General features: G+C 41.9%; 1 protein-coding gene across 3 annotated transcripts in view; it reads right to left on the bottom strand.

The window, feature by feature from the left end:
• Nucleotides 1-22,673, bottom strand: part of NEK10 (NIMA related kinase 10) — a 326,603-nt gene that overhangs the window by 233,256 nt on the left and 70,674 nt on the right. For all 3 annotated transcript variants that reach the window (XM_040353019.1, XM_040353018.1, XM_040353020.1), the window contains exons 13-19: nucleotides 21,241-21,380; nucleotides 15,377-15,438; nucleotides 12,150-12,233; nucleotides 7,629-7,693; nucleotides 6,672-6,774; nucleotides 6,445-6,573; nucleotides 1,295-1,432 (exon numbers count right to left, since the gene is read on the bottom strand). In XM_040353019.1, coding sequence (XP_040208953.1) covers nucleotides 1,295-1,432; nucleotides 6,445-6,573; nucleotides 6,672-6,774; nucleotides 7,629-7,693; nucleotides 12,150-12,233; nucleotides 15,377-15,438; nucleotides 21,241-21,380 — 721 coding nt within the window. The remainder of the gene's footprint in view (nucleotides 1-1,294; nucleotides 1,433-6,444; nucleotides 6,574-6,671; nucleotides 6,775-7,628; nucleotides 7,694-12,149; nucleotides 12,234-15,376; nucleotides 15,439-21,240; nucleotides 21,381-22,673) is intronic.

Consider the following 22,673-nt stretch of genomic DNA (forward strand, 5'->3'; position numbering starts at 1 on the left):
AGGACGTCAGTGGTTTCGGCGTGAGCATAACCTGCGGCGCGCGGGTTTCTGAATCGGCGTACGCAAACGACGTAAAAAAATTCAAAAATGACGCGGGACGACGGCTATACCTAACATTGGCTGCGCCTCATAGAAGCAGGGGTAAGTATACGCCGGGAAAACCGTTACGGAAACGTCGTAACAACACTGCGTCGGGTCCGCGTACGTTCGGGAATTGGCGTATCTCGCTGATTTACATATTTCTCAGCGTAAATCAGCGAGAACGCCCCCCGCGCCATTTTTAAATTGCAGGTAAGATCCGACGGTGTAACACAGTTACACCTGTCGGATCTTAGGCATATCTATGCGTAACTGATTCTATGAATCAGGCGCATAGATACGACCAGCCTAAGTCAGAGATACACCGTCGTATCTCTCTGTGAATCTAGCCCATAGTATATCTAGAGTTTTGCTTCATTTGTCAACATTACTGATAGAAAACTGTAAAGCGGGCCATAGATGGTGTGATTATTCTAAAATCGGTTGATTCCCTCATCAACACAGTCAGTTTTGTTGGTGAAATCCCTCCCATGGAACCATTGTGTTCTCTTAGCAGGGTGGCAGGGGGCCGACCCTACCTGGAGAACACACAGTGATTATTGCAAGCAGCTATGAAAAATCAGACAGGCTGGTTGTACCCAAGGTGATCGATCAGTCTACTTGGGTACAACTAGCCTGCCCATACATGCTTCGAACCTTTACCATTCCCTGCTGAACTGGCCGAGAATCGAACCATCTATGGCTGGATTTAGTCTAAAGTAGCTCAACAAGTCCAAAGGAAAAGGATAAACTTAAAGGGTAAGTGTCAGGACTGAAATATAAGAGCATTACTTGACTTATATTTGAAAGTGCAAGGTCTACGACTGTCACCCTTAGTCATACGATTAGAAGACAGTGGGATGGGTTTACTAAAGGCAAATAGACTATTGACTTTGCAAGTGCAGTTGCACTCATTTTTCTTAGTAAATGTAAATGTGGTACACTTTGTAAAGACTACTCAATCAGGTACAAGGTAAAAACATAAAAAAAAAAAAAAACAGCATTTTTTCTTGCACATGATTGAATGATGTTAATCAGCAGAGCTTTGCAACATTTACAAAGCTGTGGGGGAAAACAACGAGTGCAACTGCACTTGCAAAGTGCACAATCTATTTACCTTTAGTAAATTAATCCCAGTGAATCACCCGGAAGATGTGGTCAGTATTGGGACACCGATATTTCTATGCTGACAGGTTCCCCTTAGGGATACACATACCTGTTCTCTGATTATTGTTAGTTCAGATACTATGTTCTCAGCGCTGCTATCACGATCCCTTTTGTCTTTACCAAATGCCGGGTTGTGTAGATTAATCTCTTTCATAGCTAAGAGATTCTGACCACTGCGTTTTCTGACCTATTGGGAGATAAGGATAGAAAGATAAACAAGGTTAAAAGACTATTCATTCCTACAACCAGCAAAGGTATATATATATATATATATATATAGCTAAGCAAAACACCAAACATTTTTGTTACTAATAGGACTCCTTTTGCATATATATATAAGTCATTCAATTCATTGTTATCTTTTGGTATTGTTCATACTGATCCGACACGAAAGTCGTATGACTTCCCATCCGACTTTGACCTGCAACTTCATGTCCGACTTTCATGTGACGTCAATGAGCGGGATCCGACTTTGATCTCACCATACAAGGCCCGTTGAGTCTGGTATGAATCTTTAGGTGGGAATCCCAAGCCAAAATTAAAAAACAAAAAAAGGCGTGCCCCCCCCCCCCCCCCAAGATCATACCAGACCACCTTTGGTCTGTCTTCTCTTCCATTGCTGTCTTCTCTGCCGCTGCTATCTTCTTTGTCAAGTGACTTCACAAGGGGTGGGGTCTAAATGCGACATCATGCCCCATGGCTATATAAGAACTGGCAGACAGAACGGTGGGAGCCAGCGTCGAAATAGGACGGGGTCGACAGGGAAGATAGCCCGCTGCCCACCGATCCCCACAACCACCGCCCAGGGTTGTCGGAAAGAGGTCCTTGTCCCCATCAACAGAGCGCAGAGCCCCCCTGTCCAAAAGCTCCCTTTTTCCTGACCTACCGGGCTGCATGCTCAGATAAGAGACTGGTATGGATTTGGCATGGCCTTTTTTTTTTTTGCGTGGTGTTTCCCCTCAAGGGGTCTGGTGTGGTCTTGTGAGGGACCCCTCGCCATTTATTTTTCAATTTTGGCCTGAAGTTCTCCCTCAAGATCCTTTAGAGCACAAGTCACATGCCACAAGTCAGATAAGTTAAGACGATGATCCTGGCTTCCATTTAAATCAATGGGTTGAAATCGTGCCAGAGTCAGACCAAAGTAGTGCAGGAAGCATTTTCAACGTGGGACTGGCACAAGTACCGTAACTATGTAACATGTCAGATCAGCGTGAACCAGCCCTTTCTCAGATCTGCTACAATTACTAGCCCTTTTTTTCCCTGTGTGAAGGAGAGGGCAGTATATATGTGGAAATAGAAAAAACAAGCTACATGTCTCCATCCCTGTTTAGTACATACAAGCAAAAATAACAAAGGTTCTGGGACTTTATACTCCCTGGTGGTATGACTATGTCAGATGTTAGACATAGGCCTGTAATTCTTAGGAATAACTCACTTAGATCTGTCCAAACCAGAGTCTAGTAGACATCTTGGGTATGATAAAGTTTGAAACACAAAATCTTAAATGATAATATAATAAATAACTATAAATAATAACAAATAATAATATAATAATAATACTTTTTATTCAATACATTTTAGTCAATCAAATTAAAAAAATTATTATTATTATTAAGTTACCTCTAATCATTGTCTAGGGTGATAGCAGTGAGTAGAGCAGTAAACGAATGTCCAATCAGTGAAATAGGTTTTCTGAATGCTTTATTTCTCGGCCCAACACGACCAACATCAACATGAGGTAGGACAGAAAAGGTTGATGAGGTAAAGAACTTTGCGGTATCAGGCTTGGATGAAGAGGAAAGCAATCCTGCTTTCAGTAATAGTAATACAGTTCGTCGCCACTCCAGCCAGAGTGGGTGAAGTGCCCCTGGACAGACCCCTGCCACAAGCCTGGCAGCCTAAGTGTCACTTTAAGGATGCTGGGAGGAGCAGGTCTCTGCCACAGACCTGGCTCTGATGGAGCCTCTGCCACAGGCCTAGAACTTGGATGAGCTAAATGGTTGAGCTTATCCTCCCAGTAAATTTGCACTAGGGCCACCGGTTGACAGTGGAAGTGTACCTGTCAATGTCCCGGTCATCAGATCCCCGATGGTTTGTTCCAGCCCTTTTGGACAACCTGCCTCCGGGTTCTCCTCAAGCCGATCCCCCACCAAATGGCACACAGCCTGGGATGTCCTCAGTAGAAGGGGGACCCAGTCAGTCACTGGGGCCCCTCTGTGGCATCAGTTGCTCCGGGCCAGGAGGTCAGAGTCAGGAACTCCGCGTTGCGCGCGACCCCAGGCCAGGTAGGCCCTAGTGGTGGGGCCCACGATGTGCGCACACCCTAAAGGTGGGTGCCGCACCTGGAACCAGGAACCCGCGAAGAACCAAGAACAACGGCCTCTGCCACAGAAATACTCTCCCCCAGCATGCCCCGCAAGGGAAAACTCCTTTAATTGGCTGCTGAGGAAAAGCCTGGACCCCTCTGGCGCAACCTGCCGCCCAGGGATGGTACCACATCCCTAGAATGCAGTCTGACCCACAGAACAATCCAGATTTAGCGACAGCCAAATTTAACACAAATTCGTAATGAGAGAAAATGATCTCTTTCATTCCCCACTAACTTTAGCGTAGTGCCTTTACTGAAAGTAAGGGGGGCGCTACAAATATATAACTAAAAAACGGAACTTTGGGCATGCAAATGTATATACAGATGAAGAACATATATAGGAGAACTGGTCTATTGCTAAAAAAAATATATATTTCTATCCAATCATTCCTGAGATTTACACAACCTTGCCAGACAGCAGAGGCAGAGCAAACCTGGAGACCTGACTTTTTTCTAGTGATATTAAAGCGGAGGTTCACCCTAAAATACAACTTTCTACCATGCCATTCAGCATACTAGCGTGAGCTACAGTATTTCTTTATTTTTATTTTTTTAGCTGTACTCACAGTTTAATCCATTAGTTTCGTTTCAGACTCCGCGGGGAGTAGGCGTTCCTATGAAGAGGGGAACATGATTGACGGCCGGCTATGGCGCGTCACGCTTCCCGAAAATAGCCTAGTAGCTTACTGCGCAGGCGCCGTGAAGAGCCAAGTCCTATTTCGGCTATTTTCGGCCATGGCCGGCCGTCAATCATGTTCCCCTCTTCATAGGAACACTTACTCCCCGCGGGAGTCTGAAACTTAACTAACGGATTAAACTGTGAGTACAGCTAAAAAAATAAAAATAAAGGCATACTGTAGCTCACGCTAGTATGCTGGATGGCATGGTAGACAAAAAAAAAATTTTTTTAGGGTGAACACCGCTTTAAGTAATACAGCTAGGTTCTGTTCGTGCCTTCACCCTGTGACTTGGCAGCAAAAAAATAAACGGATTGGTTATCTAATTTCTGCTCTTTTCTTATGAATATTTATACATGACACAACGTGCCTAATTGGTCCCTTGTGCTGCTCCCCCTCTCCCAGTTTGAGCACTGTTGCACAGGGATTGAAAGAGGTATGAACACATACCTGTATGCATTGGTAGTTTCTTTTTTTTTTTATCTGCCGAGTTTAGCTTTAAATATGACACTTCCAAAATACACTTAAAGTGGAGTTCCACCCAAAAGTGGAACTACCGCTTTAAGGACTCCTCACCCCCTTACATGCCATATTTGGAATGTCATTTTTTTTTGGGGGGGGGGGTGGGTACCTAGTTTTGACAGGTACCCAGCTCCCACTTATGCCCGGGCTGCCTAGGCGACTCGAGCAGAAGTTCTCCTCTCCCCCTCCCTCCCTACAGTCTTCTGGGACAGAAGATTACTCGGCCATTGAGGAAGCTCAGCGTGACTCGCGCATGCATAGTGCATACCCAGCAGTGGAGCCGCAATCTGTCACAGCCGGATGTCCACACTTGTGATGCCCGTGCCGGACAGAACTTTTTGCAGCTGCTGACTTTTAATAAACATAAAACTTAGTGGAACTCCGCTTTAAAGAGAAGATCCAGGCTCTCCCCCAAATAAATTAAAGTCAGCCGCTACAAATACTGTAGCAGCTGACTTTTAATGGAAGGACACTTACCTGTCCAGGGATCCAGTGATGTCCTCACCCAAACCGATTCTTCAATCGGCCTCGGATGCAGGTGCCGGATAAGCAAGTAAAGGAAACAGGATGTGAAGCCTTATGGCTTTTTAGTTAGAGTGGGTATCTGTCAAAACCAGGTACCCACTCCCCCACAAAAAGTACCAAATATGGCAGTCTGGGGGGGGGGTGAAAACAAGCCGAGCTTCCCCTTTTGGGTGGAGCTCCGCTTTAAGCTTGTGCCATCAGAAAAACCAAATGGTGATTACCCCTTCCACCCCATCTTTGCAAGATTATGTTTTACAAATGTGCTTTAAGGTGAATCTGTGATTTTCCCAGCACCCAATACTAGGTATTTCACATTTGCTGCCACTGTGCTATGGCTGTGTGTCCAGTGTGCTCCTGTTCCTTTAAGAGGGATTGGGCTGCCTCCAGGCCCACCTACCCCTCATCTATCCATTGAATGCATGTGCTCCTACTGTGGAGATGCTCATGAATTCAGTAGTGTTTAGGACTGCAAGCTATACAGAGGGTGCCATGAAGAGGCCTTGCAGCTTACGCATGCATTCGCAAATGCGTGCTAACTAAACCCCTGTTTTTTAACGCAGACTGTTGGACAGGTTAATCTGGTTGGTCAGTATACTGGTTGGTGAGTTGAGCTATGGAATGTTTTGTTTTTGTCTTTTATGTATTTCTCTATGCTCCTGGTGCAATGAGGGAGCTGGGTGGTAAGAAAGTGGAGCTGGGCAAAGGACAGGTTCACTTTCATTTCCATCTTCTTTTTCTTGAAAGTGTGTTGGTGGTGGCTGGGGTCCCTATGGGTCCAAGACAAATGCCCTGGGTAACCATGTATTTAACAGCCTTGACTTTAATGTGCAGCTTACATCAATACAGGTCTCGGAGAGCATCCATATGTTTTACTGAGCATACAGAAGAAAATGAATTAACAATAAACTTACATATAACCCTGTTAAATCCTCCTTATAAAACATTGAAGGCAAGCTATGAACATGTTTTGAGCTTACACAGCCTTAATTCTCACAAATATGTATTGATCAAGGTCCGCTTAGCTCTCAAAGAGAAATGCAAAGGCTATACAAAAATATTGATTATACTTCAACCATCAGATTTACAAACACTGTAAAATAAAATCACCTTATATACACTCCCAAATGCTCCACTTCCAAGGTGATCTAGAATTGCATAGTTTCCAATAAATTTTGTGGGAGTTTTGTTCTGATTGATACCTTCAATGCCATCAGCCACTTGCTTCAGTTCATCTTCCTGGAAATTGCATAAAAAAACAGTTTTTTTCGCTCTTGTGATAACAACATTTGATTTTTTATTTATTTTTAAAATGGCATGTAAAGTATATCACTTACTGGTAGTGAATTCAATTTAGACACAAGGTCTTCATAGGCACTGATGTCTCGAACATAATGACCAATGTCAATAAACATCTCAAACAAATCTGGTGGAAAAAACCTAACAAACACAGAACAGAAAAAAAAAACATTAAAAGGAATATAACCCAGAGCAAGAATGAAGCCTCGTACACACAACCGAGGAACTCGACGGGCGAAACACATCGTTTTCCTCTTCGAGTTCCTTGTTAAGCCTCGTACAGACGACCGAGGAACTCGACGGGCGAAACACATCGTTTCACTCGTCGAGTTACTTGTTAGGCTGTCGAGGAACTCGACAAGGCAAGTTTCTCCATTCCCGTCGAGGAAATAGAGAACTTGCTCTCTTTTTGGCTCATCGAGTTTCTCGACAGTTTCCTCGACGAAAATGTACACACGACCGGTTTCCTCGGCAAAAAAATATCTCCCAGCAAGTTTTTTGCTGATTTTTGCCGAGAAACTCGGTCGTGTGTACGAGGCCTGAGGCTGTCGAGGAACTCGACAAGGCAAGTTTCTCCATTCCCGTCGAGGAAATAGAGAACTTGCTCTCTTTTTGGCTCGTCGAGTTTCTCGACAGTTTCCTCAACGAAAATGTACACACGACCGGTTTCCTCGGCAAAAAAATATCTCCCAGCAAGTTTCTTGCTGGTTTTTGCCAAGAAACTCAGTCGTGTGTACGAGGCCTGAGGCAAGTGAAATCAGAGTCAAATCTAAACTACTAATCCAAATGCCTGACATTAAAGCCGTACATATATTGATTTATTGAACATATTTAATCTGTAGGGAGTATCAGTTTTATTCTATTATGTATAAAATGCTATTTTGCCTTTGTCTAGTATAGATCTCCTAAACATAAATAACATTTTATTTATAGAATATTTTTATTTTTATTATTATTATTTTGGAAAGATATTTTTTTATAAATCCATACTCTACCTTTTGAACAGATCTCGGTTTCTTTCCATGCTAAAGAGAAATCTCAAGGCTCGGAATGCATAACACTGTAAGATAAAAACAAAAGGCAGTCAAGCTAAAGCATTTCTGCCACCACAACAGTAGGACTCAGCAGGACTTGCACAATAATGAGTAGATGCCAACGATGGTATTCATTTTGCTCAGTCTATGATCTTGGGCCATCTGGCTGTACATCTTTGTAGTAGGGATCTTCTGCCATCTGGAAGCTTGTACTACAACTTATTAGTGATACTGCAGTGTACAATAAATCATCTTAATTATAAGTAGTTAGGGCAAAGGAAACAAGTAAAACAAACAAGTACAATTCTTAGGTTTTTAAATATGGTAAATTCATAGAATACAGTAAAACCTTGGATTGCGAGCATAATTCGTTCCAGAAACATGCTTGTAATCCAAAGCACTTGTATTTCAATGGAAAGTTTTGTCCTTCGCGCTATCAAGTGAATCAATCTAATCTAAATAATAATGTGGAAAATTGCTGCTAGACCTAAAGTGTACACGGTGCACAAAAATTGGTAATGAATAAAAAAGTGATCAGCGCAACTTTCTAATTGTAAAAAATCACATGTATGTGCTAAACTGACTAATAAATCATATCATATGTCCACAAAGACCATCCTCCGTACCGCTGGCTCTCACCGCTGTCAGTCTGCAATCGTGACCAGGATGACTACTCTGCAGTATTGCGATCTGAAAGAGAGGCTTGAAGAGCTCATGGAGCGCAGCGTGGAAGGGATGACGTCAATGGTGGTGCGGGGGATGGCCTATGTGGACAACTTTAACAGGATGCCTACATACTTAGATGTGTCTGTTTTAATCATCAACCATGTGAGTTACTAAATGCTGTACCTTCATTAACCCCCCTGGCGGTATTCCCGAGTCTGGCTCGGGGTAAGATTTTTATACCAAAATCGGTATCCCCGAGTCAGACTCGGGCTCGCCACGCTGCAGCCAGAGACAAAGTTACTTACCTTGTCCCTGGATCCAGCGATGCCACCGCGCTGTGTGAGCGAGCGGGACCTCGCTCGATTTACACAGTGTCCTCCTGTGCCGCCGATCTCCGTTCCCAGCGACGTTACGACGCACGGGGGCGGAGAACGGCGCCAAATTCAAAAAGGTAAACAAACACATTACATACAGTATACTGTAATCTTATAGATTACAGTACTGTATGTAAAAAATACACACCCCCCTTGTCCCTAGTGGTCTGCCCAGTGTCCTACATGTTCTTATATATAATAAAAACTGTTCTTTCTGCCTGCAAACTGTAGATCGTCCAAAAGTGTCCCTTTATGTCAAAAATGGTTTTAGAGCAGCTAGAAAACAGTGATAATAAATTATAATCACTTGCAGAATTGTGCGATAGCGATTTGTGGGGAAATTCGTCATAAAAAAAATTAAGCGAGTTATTCCTAAGAATTACAGGCCTACAGTATAAAACGCCAAATTTCCTTGCAAATAATGGTACCGCTTTCAGCACCTTTTTTCTGAAATAATCATACCGCCAGGGAGGTTAAATGTAACCATATTGCTACACTTAGCGGTGCCTTTCTTCTCTTTTATATACAGTTGTGACATGTAAGCTACTTTTATATCAAGACATTGCTTGTATATCGAGTCAACATGTATTAAAAAATGTTGCTTGTCTTGCAAAACGCTCTCAAACCAAGTTACTCTCAAACCAAGGTTTTACTGTACTGTAATTATATTTTAAAAAAAGAATCTGTCACCTTAGAAATATAAGAACTGCCATTGCAGAGGCAGGTAAATGGATGGAGGGAACCTGAAATGTGATTGGCTTGTCATCTGATTAACCTTACACACTGGGGTTGATTTACTAAAACTGGAAAGTGCAAATTCTTGGGCAGTTGTGCATGGTAACCAATCGACTTCTAACTCCAACTTGTAGGCATGTGCAGTTTATTAGTAATATCATACCCGGGTATGATAAAGTTTGAAACACAAAATCATAAATTATAATACAATATATAACTATAAATAATTATATAAAATAAAAATATAATAATAATAATAATAATAAAATGAATTTCCTCATAAATCACTATCGCTCAATTCTGAAAGTGTTCTAATTTATTATCGCTGTTTTCTAGCTGGTCTAAAACCACATTTGACGTAAAGGGACACTTTTTGGTTGCTATGGACAATCTCAAGTTTCCAGGCAGAAAGAACAGTGTATATAATATAAAAGTGCATGCAGGGCACTGGACAAAGTACTAGGGACAAAAGGGGTATGAAATGATTTCATACAGTAATGTAATCTGTAAGATTACAGTGTGCTGTATGTGTTATGTTTTGTGTTATGTTTTGGTTTTGGGATTACCACCAGGGAGGTTAAAGGAGTTCTCTGACCTAAAAGTTTTAACCCCCGCTGTGCCCGGGCTGTAAAAAAATAGAAAATAAACTGTCACTTACCTGCCTACGATCCCCCGTTGTTCCGATATCGCCGTCCCGTTCTCCGGTCCCGGGCCCCTTCCGCTTCCTGTGTGTCGGTGACTCATAGTGCGCTCAGCCTATCAGCGGCCGCAGCAATGTCCCGTCGCGGCCACTGATAGGCTGAGCGCACTATGAGTCACCGACCCCCAGGAAGTGGAAGAGACCGGGACCGGAGAACGGGACGGCGATATCGGAACAACGGGGGATCGTAGGCAGGTAAGTGACAGTTTATTTTCTATTTTTTTACAGCCCGGGCACAGCGGGGGTTAAAACTTTTAGGTCAGAGAACTCCTTTAAAGGAAGCATTGTGTCCATTGGAAATTTTTCAATATTTGCCTATTGTCAAGAAGATAAACAGGTGTCTTCATTTCTCCATTCTTACCTATGGCAATGATTCCTAAAGTTTGAGATAGGTACCAGTGGTGCTACATGATGTCACTGTATGTGTGATTATGGCAACAGGGTACAGATAGCATCCCAGAGGATTGGGAATTTGGTAAGAAGATATGAAACAGAAACTAAACTACCTCGGAGGCAGTGTTTTTAAACTATGGGTCATGATTCAAGCTGGGTTATAGACATATATGTAATGGGTTACCACGTGACTTTGTAGTAAGCGGAACCTAGTTTGCCCAAAAGAAAACATCTCTATCTGACACTATGGGGTTGATTCACTAAAACCGGAGAGTGCAAAATCTGGTGTAGCTCGGCATAGAAATCACTCAGCTTCCAGGATTCGAAGTTAGAAGCTGATTGGCTACCATGCACAGCTGCACCAGACTTTGCACTCTCCCATCCAATCCGATGGGTGATCAGTCTATCAACGTGCCGGGACAAGGGGGAGGGGCTATATATGACGAGGCGCAGCGGGGAACACACAGCTGTTCAAATGAAAGCTGTAATGTTCCCCACGCTGATCAACTAGGCGGCGGCGGGGGGGAGGGCTTGGCTTTCTCTTTGGGGACTAGACAGCGGCAGCAGCTCTCTCCGCCCCCTCTCCACCCGCTCTCCGCCCCCTCTCCACCCGTTCTCTGAAAAAAAAAAGTATCGGTGAAGCATCGGGAGCATTTGCACGAGTACAAGTACTCGCGCAAATGCTCAGTATCGGCCCCGATACCGATACTAGTATCGGTATCGGGACAACCCTAGTTTGCGCAAAAGTTATAGCGTCTACAAAATAGGAGATAGATTTATGGCATTTTTTTTATATATTTTTTTTATTAGTAATGGCGGCGATCTGCGATATTTATCATGACTGCGACATTATGGCGGTCACATCGGACACTTTTGACACTATTTTGGGACCATTATTATTTATACAGTGATTTGTGCTATAAAAATGCACGGATTACTGTGTAAATGACACTGGCGATGAAGGGGCTAAGTGTGTCCTAGGGAGTGATTCCAACTGTGGGGGGATGGGCTAAAAAGTGACATGACAGAGATCACTGCTCCCGATGACAGGGAGCAGTAAATCTCTGTCCTGTCACTAGGCAGAACAGGGAAATGCCTTGTTTACATGCATCTCCCCGTTCTGCAGCTCTGTGACACAAACGCAGGACACCGGCGGACATTGAGTCCGCGGGTCCCATGGCACGGAGTACACGAGGGGCGTATGTGCCCACTAAGCCATGATTTAAAGGGGACGTGCCATTGTGCCGACGTATATCGTTTTGCGCTGGAGTTTGCAGTGCACCTAGGCCTGTTGCATCTGGTCTTTTCCCTTCATTTAATTCACTTGAGTATGTAAATTTCAGCTTGAGCTATTGAGTCATGTAAATAAGAGGTTTACACCAAAGAAACAAGGAGCCTAAAAAATGTGAAGAGGATCCTAAATTACCAGCTGCTTGTTCAAAATGAGTATACAAAATATCAATATGCAGTACTTCATATAACTTTAAAAAATAAAAGTTATTTTAAAACATACATTTTTTTTTACTTTTCACCAAAATAAATATATAAAAAAAATATATTAAAAAGACACAGAAGACACAGAACACATTCCCTTTAAGCATGTTTTGTTATTACCTGTAACAAAATAGACTTGCTTCTAATACAATCATTTTGTCTGCTTGGTAAAATCAGCATACCAATAATGTAAACACCATTTTCCTGCAAAAAGGGAACACATTATGTAATGTAGGTATGTTACTATTTGCTAAAATGACACAAAGGTATTTTGATACTGGTAGACAGTGTCATGTTTTGTGTGTTTGTGGGTGGGAGTTGAGAAGAAATAATACTTATTAAATAGAACTAGCATGCAACTCAGGAAATGAGCATGGTGTCTTTTACTGGAAAACCCCTGATACAGATTTGTGACAGATACTCTAAGCTCAACTTTACTGATCAAGAACTTGACTACTTTTATCAGAGGCTCATCATTTTACCTCTAGACACATTCCTAAAAAAAAGCAGTTTTTTTTTAAATTGACAGAAGAAAAATATATAATAATATATATTTTTTAAATTGTACACTGAGAGTGATGCATGTGCAGTTCAGTGTGAACGCCCTGCATTTGTAAGATGTTGAGAGAGCGAGAGTGAAGACAGGTGCTAGGGTAATATAGCTCCCATGCACAGCAGCAACATCATCAATGGCCGCCCCATGGCCAAAGAAAGAAGCGTAACTCCACTTTTGTTGAGATGAAAACATTCCTCTCTGGGTGATCTATGTTTATTGCAAGGATTTTAACAACCTTTGTTGCAGATTCACACCTTTTGTTATTCTGAAGTAATCCTTGTATGTTTCTCTGTGCCTCTGTGATGTGTGGGTCTAATGGGAGTGGTTTCATAGTTATCTATCAGGTGTGCAACTGCAGGGCACTAATGAGGAAATCTGCTGGTTCTGCATCCCTTTAGACATGTTCCTACAGGTAATAGCTCACCAACAATGTCATTTTTTCCTGAAATCTGACTTAGGCAGACTTTTGGGGAAATTGGTGAGCCAATCACACAAGCAGGAAATTAGGTTTTTGGGGAGTGGTCAGTACACACTCTTTGTACGGAACAACCCCAGGTAGCCATATTGCAATGCAGTCTCAAAAAATTACAGTGGCTGCAGATTGAAAAGGAAAGGTAATTTTTAATAACATTCAATTACAGTATGACTTGTATCACAATTGTATACGCTATATTATTTTTTCTTTATTTGCTATTTTTTGCTCCACGAGAGTGGAGTTACCCTTTAAGTATCAGCACACTGTGCTGTTAGTATAGAGATAAAGTTAATTGTAACTGCCTTTACTCAGAATTATACTTTCAAATACAGTAAAACCTTGGATTGTGAGCATAATTTGTTCCAGAAACATACTTGTAATCCAAAGCACTCTTATATCAAAGCAAATTTTCCAATAAGAAATAATGGAAACTCAAATGATTCGTCCCCCTCATTTATTCATAGGTCCTTTAGTTTATAGTCCATATAAAAAAGATTATAGCAGTGTGATAGGTTGTATAACCATAAAATGTCCATCCACAAATAGCGGCCTCCACAAGGGGATTAGAAGCAGGAGCTACAGAGTATAAAGAGTATAAAGAGAAAAGAGACGCCTCTAATGCCGCATGCGTACACACGATCAGGTTTTTGCCTGGCCAAAAGCACATCGAAATGCCGATGGAATTCCATCGGAGTAAAATAGAACATGTTCTATATTCTAAACTCCGATGGAATTCGTCTGAATTTCCAATGGAATTTCTCTAATGGGGCATACACAGGGTCGGAATTTCCAATGGAAAAAGTCTGTCTGATTATTCCATCAGAAATTCCAATTGTGTGTACGCGGCATTTGTGAAACAATATGGTTACATTTAATGAATGTACAACATTTATCAACTCACATGGCACATCTAAGTATGCAGGCATCCGGGGTAAAGCTGTCCACATAAACTATCCCCAGCATGGCCGGCTCTTACCACTGTCAGTCGGCAATCGTGACTGGGAAGACTACCCTGCAGTAGAGCGATCTGAAAGCGAGGCTTGAACCGCTCGTGGAACACAGCGTGGAATGATGGTCAATGATGGTGTGGGGGACGGTCTATGTGGACAGCTTTACCCCAGATGCGTGCATACTTAGACGTGCCTGTTTTAATCATCAACCATATGAGTTGCTAAATGTTGTACCTTCATTAAATGTAACCATATTGCTATATACTGTATAGGCGCCAGGGCTGCTGTTAGAAATCATGGGGCTCGGTACAGCGAACACAAACATAACAGAGAACCTGTGTGAATTAGCCCTTTTTTGATATTTTTTTAATTTGTTTTTATAAAAATTAGAATTTTTATTAAAAAAAATGTTTACAATTATTTTATTTTACAATTTTTTAAAATGTAACTATTATTTTTTTACAATTTGTTATTTTTTTTTACAGGACAGGGAAGCCAAAAACACTGGGGGGGGCAGCAAAGTGATATGGGGGGGTGGTATCAGAAGCAGGCAGGACAGGAAGAGGGATCAGTGTCGGGGGAAGCAATTACAGGAACAATGCCCTGTGTCTGTGTCTCTCCCTGCAGTAGCTGAAAGCCGGCAAGAGGGGGAGAAACTGCCTTTCAGCTGCTGCAGAGAGCCGCACAGGGCATACTTCTTTAATTGCCCAACCGCACTAATTCTCCCTGCTGTTTGGGCCCCCCTGTGTGCACAGGCCCCCTACAGGATGACTGGTGGTCCCCCCCTATCAGCAGCCCTGATAGGCGCCTCTCTTCTCTTTCATTCTCAGTTGTGACATGATGTTACTTGTATATCAAGACAAAATGTATTAAAAAAAATGTGCTTGTCTTGCAAAATGCTCTTTTTTTACTGTATTATAATTGTCTTTGCAAATGTAGGTGACATTCAGCAACAAGAAAATCTGTGAAGCCCAAAAAATACATTATTTAAGTAACTGTAAAATCTGCAGACTCCATGATAGTTAGTGATCTAATTTATCACCCTCAGCCTTCAATTTCACAGATACAGAGCATAGGAAGACCCTCCTCCCACAGTTCTGACCTCAGACAAAATTCATTAGCGGCTGGGAAAAATACAGGAGAGGTTCTAATTTTGGGGACTTTTTTTCAGGATTTGCCTCATATAGCAAAAAAATAAGACTGTTCAGCATTTTTATTTCTTCTAACGTAAAACCCATATTAGTAGGCACAAACCTAAAATAGGTTAATAGAATATACTGTTCATGCACAACCCTCATAAGTGTTACATTTATAGCTGTGTAATGGATGAACACACACTTAGATTGAGCAAGAAATGTTACTCTACCTGAACCACTTGGTGAGCATTGGTGTCATTGAGCACAAGTTCAGTAAGAGCTGCACAGCAGGCTAGAATGAGACAAGAGGTTCAGTCAGTACATCATTTACATTCAGTTAAGGTACGATATGACTGGGCTTTTCTAAGAAGACAAGAACACATTACAAATTCAGCACTTTATCTATAAGAAACAATGAATTATAAAACCCTTAATCCCATCAATGTCTTAGCTATGTCAATAGGCCACCATTAAATACTGCCATAAAATATATACTCAGCTATTAGCAGTAACTGGCTATATAAACATGACCTCCATCAAGAAAACAACTAAAACGAGAGAACATTACAAAACCTTTGTATTATATATAACACTTGCCATCTTTTCAAACAGATTAATGCAAATATAGGCAGTTAGTAGCTTACTTATAAAGCAGTACATTGACCAGTGAATCTTTCACCTCCTTTATAAAATAAATTCACTTGGAAGATACACCTGCAGGATCACCGAGCTGTGCAATATTCACTAACATTTACCCATATTTACCCATATATCCTCAACAATTGGAAATATGATTTACTATACTTGTCACTACATTTATAACCTAGCAAATGTGATGTTATTTTCACAATCAGTGAAAACATTAAATAGTACGCAAACCCAATCACTAAAACTTCATATAAGCTTTAACATGCATATGTGGAAATGTTCACTCCGGGACTCTTGTTGTGTAGTGGTGACGTCAGCACGCCGCACGACGCTTCTCCCAGGGAGAAGCAGCGTGCTGACGTCACCACTACACAACAAGAGTCCCGGAGTGAACAGGCTGAGTTAGCCGGCCATTCAATTTCACATGCAAATTTTTATCTACACACTGTAAGTGTAATTTTAATGTATTTTAATAAATATTACTGGATTACCTGGCTGTAATCATATGTGACCGTTTGTGAGTGGCTTAGAATTGACACATTGCCGAAGAAAGAGATTTCCTGTCGCACAGACACCCTGGCTGGGTTATTGGCCATCTACCAACAGAAGATATCTAGTTGGAATCTTCATCTTCGGTAAGAGGCAGTCATTTAGAAGGTGGAGGATTTATTTTCTATCATGTCACTTTTTCTTTGGTCTGCTCTGGTTTGATGTCACCAATTCACCTAGAGGAAGACTTCACATCTTCAAGCATTTTGGCTAAACCAATGTTTTTCTGAATATACCTGAACATTTATTTGCTCATTTTTTGGGGGATTTCATTCGATTAATTCACAGATAGGGCTCCCATCTGTGTTGTGTCATTATAATTATTGTAATTTTTTATTTATTCATACACTTATGTCCAATGATTGTATTGGCTCATTCGGATACTATTGCATCCTTTGCGCAGCTTATTATTTATATATATATATATATATATATATATATATATATATATATATATATATATATATATATATATATATGTAAATGTTCCTGGATTCACCAAAGTGAAAATAAATATTCCCTAATTAGGCAGATCCTAGTACATATAAACTTGTTAGGTGCCTAACAACCAACATCAGAGACTGATTAAGGGCTCATTTACACTTGCAATTGGGGGGCATGGTTAAGCTGCGTTTTTACTCCGTTCAACAGCTCCCCCTTTTGCCGCAGAGCCTGTACACTTGGCACACAGGGGATAGTGGCGCTGTCACTTGGTATGTATGATAACAACAAGTCCACAAATCTAGTCCTTATTTTTGAGTTTTTCATATGAATGGAAAATGGTTAAGACTAAAATTAGGGGGGAGGGGGAGAAGAAACGGGAAAAGACCTGTATACGATTGCAATAGTCCATAGACCAGAGAAAGCCTTTAGAGGGAAGTTGAGAGCAGACTCCAGGATATGCAAAAAGAAGAGAACAGGTGCCTTCAGGTTAGAACTAATAGCATTTAATAAATAACAGGTGCAATTATCCACTTACATCTAAGTTATGGAAATCCAGCACATGTCTTTGTCCACACTGATGTAGCGTCTGTCCGACATTATGACGTTACTACAGCTTTCCTTCAGCATTCCTTGTCTGGGGAAGGTGATCCCGTCCAGAAGGATTACCGGGAGGCTGGAGTGCTGTGGCCAAGGCTTGGTGGAAGCTGCAGGCCGATGTTGAAATGCAGCGTCGGGCACAGTGACGTCACCACACCCGACGCTGCATTCCAACATCGGCCTGCAGCTTCCACCAAGCTTTGGCCACAGCTCCCCAGCCTCCTGGAAATCCTGCTGGACGGCATCACCTTCCCCCGGACAAGGAAAGCTGTAGTAACGCCATTACGTCTGACGGACGCCACATCAGTGTGGACATGTGCTGGATTTCCATAACTTAGATGCAAGTGGATAATTGCACCTGTTATCTATTAAATGCTATTAGCTCTAACCTGGAGGCGTCTGTTCTCTTCTCTTCGTACACATGCCACTGTCAAGATACTTTGCTTCATGGGCGCAGCAGGAATTATACCCCTATCGCATTGCAACCGCGTACAAGAAGCGTGGTTGCAGCAAGGTTGTCCAGTATTTAGGGGGTTAAAACAGGCAGTGAGGAGGTAAAACAATGACTCATCCTCATCAGCTGTCTGAAGAGCAATCTGAATGCAGAAATTATGTATTTACTGGCCCCTTTCCCTGCTCTCCATCCTGAAATAATCGCCCCACAGCAGCAGCTGGCGGGAGGGAGAGGAGGGGAAGAAAACAGTGCTGCAGAGGACCAGGGGAGCACATAGAGGGGCATGGGCTGCAGAAGGAAGGGGAACCTGGACAGAAGGTGCGGCGGAGGTGGCATTTGCTGAAATTGATCACAGGTAGCTCCCCCTGCAGCAGCTTAAAGCTGGCAGGAGGGAGAGGTTGGGAAGCTGGATTTCGACTGTTGCAGGGGAAAACTACACAGATCAATTCCAGTAAATTCTGGCCTTGCCACCCCTCCTGTCCAGGTACCCTTTCCTTCTGCTTGCCAGCTGCCTGGGCCCTCCTGTTGAACTGACCAGTGGTACCTCCTTATCAGCAGCCCATGATTGAGCCTTATATGGCAAATTTTTTCACAAGATTATAATTTTTTTTGTCATAGAAAATGTTAATGTTGTATCTATGAAAGGAGATATTCTATTAATATTTATTAATAAGTAGTTCTTAATCCTATTATCATCAGCATTAAGCCTTGTTCAACCACGTTTCAAGAAGAGCAGTCAGTGTGCAGGCATTTTTGAAGCGTTCAGTAACTTTGTATCAACAGCCTTTAAAGAAACAGTTAGGGCCCTTTCACACGGGCGGACAAACGGACCGTTTATTACAAGTCCGTTTACGGACTTGTAATGTATCCCTATGGGATTGCAGACGTTAGCGGATGATGCATCCGCTAACGTCCGTAACGATCCGCGTCCACAAAGATCCGCTTTTTCAGACGGAAGAAAACCCTATTTTTCTTCCGTCTGGCGGAACGGATCGGATGAATACGGACACACGGTCCGTATTCATCCGATTCCCCATAGGGGAGAGCGGAGGAAAGACAGGGCGGTCTCCGCACAGTGTGCGGGGACCGCCCTGTCCGCCGACAGCTCAGCGGGGATTTACGGCGGTTTCCCGCTGAGCCGACAGACACACACGGGGCGGATCAATACGGATCCGCCCCATGTGAAAGGGCCCTTACAGTGTGGGAACATTTTACACAAGTCTTAATGAGATAGATGATTTTCACTTTAAAACAAGCCAGGCTTCAGCAAGCTTCAAGTAGTGCTTCTATTACTGTTTTTAAACTGACAGTCCGGTTCTTCTATTAAGATTTGTATGTGAGCTGAATAATACTTTAATGCCCTGTACACACAATAGGACCTTTGTCCGACCAAATTCACATCAGAATTCCATCGCAGTAAAATAGAACATGTTCTCTATGTAAACTCAGATGGAATTCAGCATACGGACATCCGTCTGACTTTTTCCATTGGAAATTCCAATCGTGTGTACGGGGCTTAAGGGGTCATTTACAGCTGTGTCAGTGGAACATTTTTCACAGAGCGGTGAAGGCCCGCTGCCACCTGAATGCCAATGTTTTTTTTTCTCTTTTTGTGACAGCCAAATGGCCTTTTCCAATGAGAATAACCTTTAAAACATTTATTCTACTAAGGGTGTTGTCATGACCATTTATGCTTTCATTTTGGAAGGGAAAGCATCTTGTACACATTCGTATATGGCCATTTGGGAAGGAGCCCTGGAAGAGGACCTGGATAAAGAGGACTAGCGTCAAATATGGCAAAACACAGAACATTGTTCCATTAATAGCACAGCTGTTGAATTTAAGTATAAACTATTAATTTGGTGGTACATGGTTACCCAATGTCTGGTTAACTCTTCACCCACAATGTCTGACAAATGCTTCCAAGGTTGCCACATACCAGGAAATCTTTTATATATCTGGTGGGATCATTGGCCCAAAATCAAACGATACTAGACTGGTGTTTAGCAGATGATGTAATGACCAGTTGGTCATAAGCAAAGACATACAAAAGACACCCAAAGAAGCTCTGCTGAACTTCAAACCACCTGAATGTACTAATAGTCAAGTTCTTCTCTTGATGTTCTTGTTTACAGCAGTCAGACAAACCCTGGCAAAAGTTAGGGGGTACTCAAGGCCAAAAACTGCCCAGGTAAAACAAAAAAATATGTGGTATGGAGCTCAAAACAAAAAAATGGCCGTGGTACTCAACATCTAGCCTAATTTTGATCAAATCTGGTCTCCGGGGGCTAGAATTCAATCTTCTGGTGAACTTTAACAGGTTCCTGTTCCTTTTGTAAGGTATCGATTTGCCAGTTTTCGTTTCCTCATGGGTTGTTCTCATGGTGGACCTCCTCCCCCCACATTCCCTTGTCTTTTACACTTCTGCAGCAATGTTAGAAAGTTTCAATATTTACAGTAACACTTACTAGACACTTCCACCCCATGTAGCTCTAGAGTGATTTGCGTGGCAAAGGATACATAAAAGACTTTTCCTTATTTTTTACCATGTTGATAATGATGAGTAAGGTCTCGTACACACGATAGGTTAACCAGAGGACAGCGGTCTAAAGGACCGTTTTCATCGGTCAAAACCGATCGTGTGTGGGCCCCATAGGTTATTTAACCATAGGTTAAAAAAAAGCCAACTTGCTTTAAAATTAACCTATGGATTTCTAACCGATAGGTCAAAACCGATCGTTAGTAGGCACGACCATCGGTTAAAAATCCACGCATGCTCAGAATCAAGTCGACGCATGCTTGGAAGCATTAAACTTTGTTTTTTTCAGCACTTCGTTGTGTTTTACGTCACCGCGTTCTGACACGATTGGTTATTTAACCTATGGTGTGTAGGCGTGACGGCCCATCAGTCAGCTTCATCGGTTAACCTATGACAACGGTCCTTCAGACCGTTCTCATCGGATGGACTAATCGTGTGTACGAGGCTTAATAGTTAGAGCTCTGTTACAAAATACTTGGCCCTCTGGGCCTTGTGTCTGTTTTTTTTGCACAAATGCTTGTCACACGCTGGGGTTGATTTACTAAGAGTGAAAAGTATAGTGCAGCTGTGCATGGTAGCCAATCACTTTGTTCAATTAATCTTTACCTGCATTGCTGCTACCATGGACTTTATAGTAATCATCTTCACGTATGGATACTTTAGTCTACTATTAAATTTACTGTACTGATGCTGTTACCTTGATATGTCACATTCAATAAAAAATTATTGACAAGAAAAACATTTATTCTATTAAAAAATTAGGTAAGTAATTTTTTTTTATATTTGTAAAAAAAAAAGAATAAAAAGACAAGTTGGCTATTTTTCACTGCACGCACAAACATATGTATGTCAAGTTATGATACCTGCTTGGAGTGAAAGAGTATTTTCTTGTATTTCCCTTGGGCTCAGATCTTCAGATAAATAAAGATGCTGGATTCGGCCTGCAGCATTCGCACTTGACAAGCTCCCAATGGAAGAGCGATCAGAAACAAGATACTGTTCCCTGGAATAATTTAAAATGATATAGTACAAATGACTTGCTGCCAAGCATGAGACTTCACCGAGAATTCTTCATAAATAACTATGAATGATATCTCAGTGCATGCAACTCTATAGAAAGTACACTATTTACCCAAATAGAAAGGCCAGTGATAGATAGATAGATAGATAGATAGATAGATAGATAGATAGATAGATAGATAGATAGATAGATAGATAGATAGATAGATAGATAGATAGATAGATAGACAGACAGACAGACAGACAGACAGACAGACAGATAGATAGATAGATAGATAGATAGATAGATAGATAGATAGATGAAGCGTCCTCTTCTAGTTGGACTGCCAGGCTAAATTTAGCTTTTGGCTTTACTGCATTCAGTAGAGCAGTAATTGATTGTGTTTGTCTGGTATAGGGTTTGCTAGCTGGGTGCTTGATTTCTCCCACCTGCTTCTGGAAAAAGCTTCTAGAATGTGGGGCAGGGACAGTCAAATGACCAGTATGAATATTTATTATGACCCGGCTAATCCTTGAAAGGAGGCATCCATAAGGTGACTGGGAGGTGATAAATAATTGGAAGACATTTCCAGTGTGTTCTTTCCTTCCAGGGAGAGTTCCAGTTCTCATGAGGCTGCTGCTGAGAGCCTGAAGAAGAATACTAATGGATTTACGATGGAGAGCACTGTCCTGAATTCCTGGTCTGGAGAAAGATCTTTTGTCTCCCTCATTGAGCATATACCTGAGGAAAACTAGGTGGCAGACAGCTCTTGGGATATTGTGTATGGATAGATGTCTTGCGAGCTACCAATGAAGAGGGTCCAAAAACTTTTTTAAACAAAAGAGAACCAATCCACAGCCGCTAAGCATATTTACACTCCCATAATCTGTATACAAATGCAGCGCTATGTGATATATCACTCACTGAAGTGAAAAAATATATATATATAATTGCCATGGGAAATGAATGAAGTAGCTTGAATTCCCAAACAAAGAATACAATGGTAAAAAATATATATAATGACATAATAATATATATATATATATATATATATATATATATACCAGCGTATACCGCGCACTTTTTTCCCCATAAAATCAGGGGAAAATCGTGGGTGCGCGTTATAGGCCGATAGCATACCTCGGAGGGGAAGGAGGGGGACGAGCGCCCGCCGGAAATCACTGAGCTGTCATCTCTTCTCGGATCTCACTCGGCTGTCACGTCGAGGTTACACATTAACCCCTTCCTCACCCCTAGTGTTAACCCCTTCAATGCCAGTCACATTTATACAGTAAT

The sequence above is a fragment of the Rana temporaria genome, chromosome 5 (genome assembly GCF_905171775.1).
Source record: "Rana temporaria chromosome 5, aRanTem1.1, whole genome shotgun sequence".
Taxonomy (NCBI): Eukaryota; Metazoa; Chordata; class Amphibia; order Anura; family Ranidae; genus Rana; species Rana temporaria.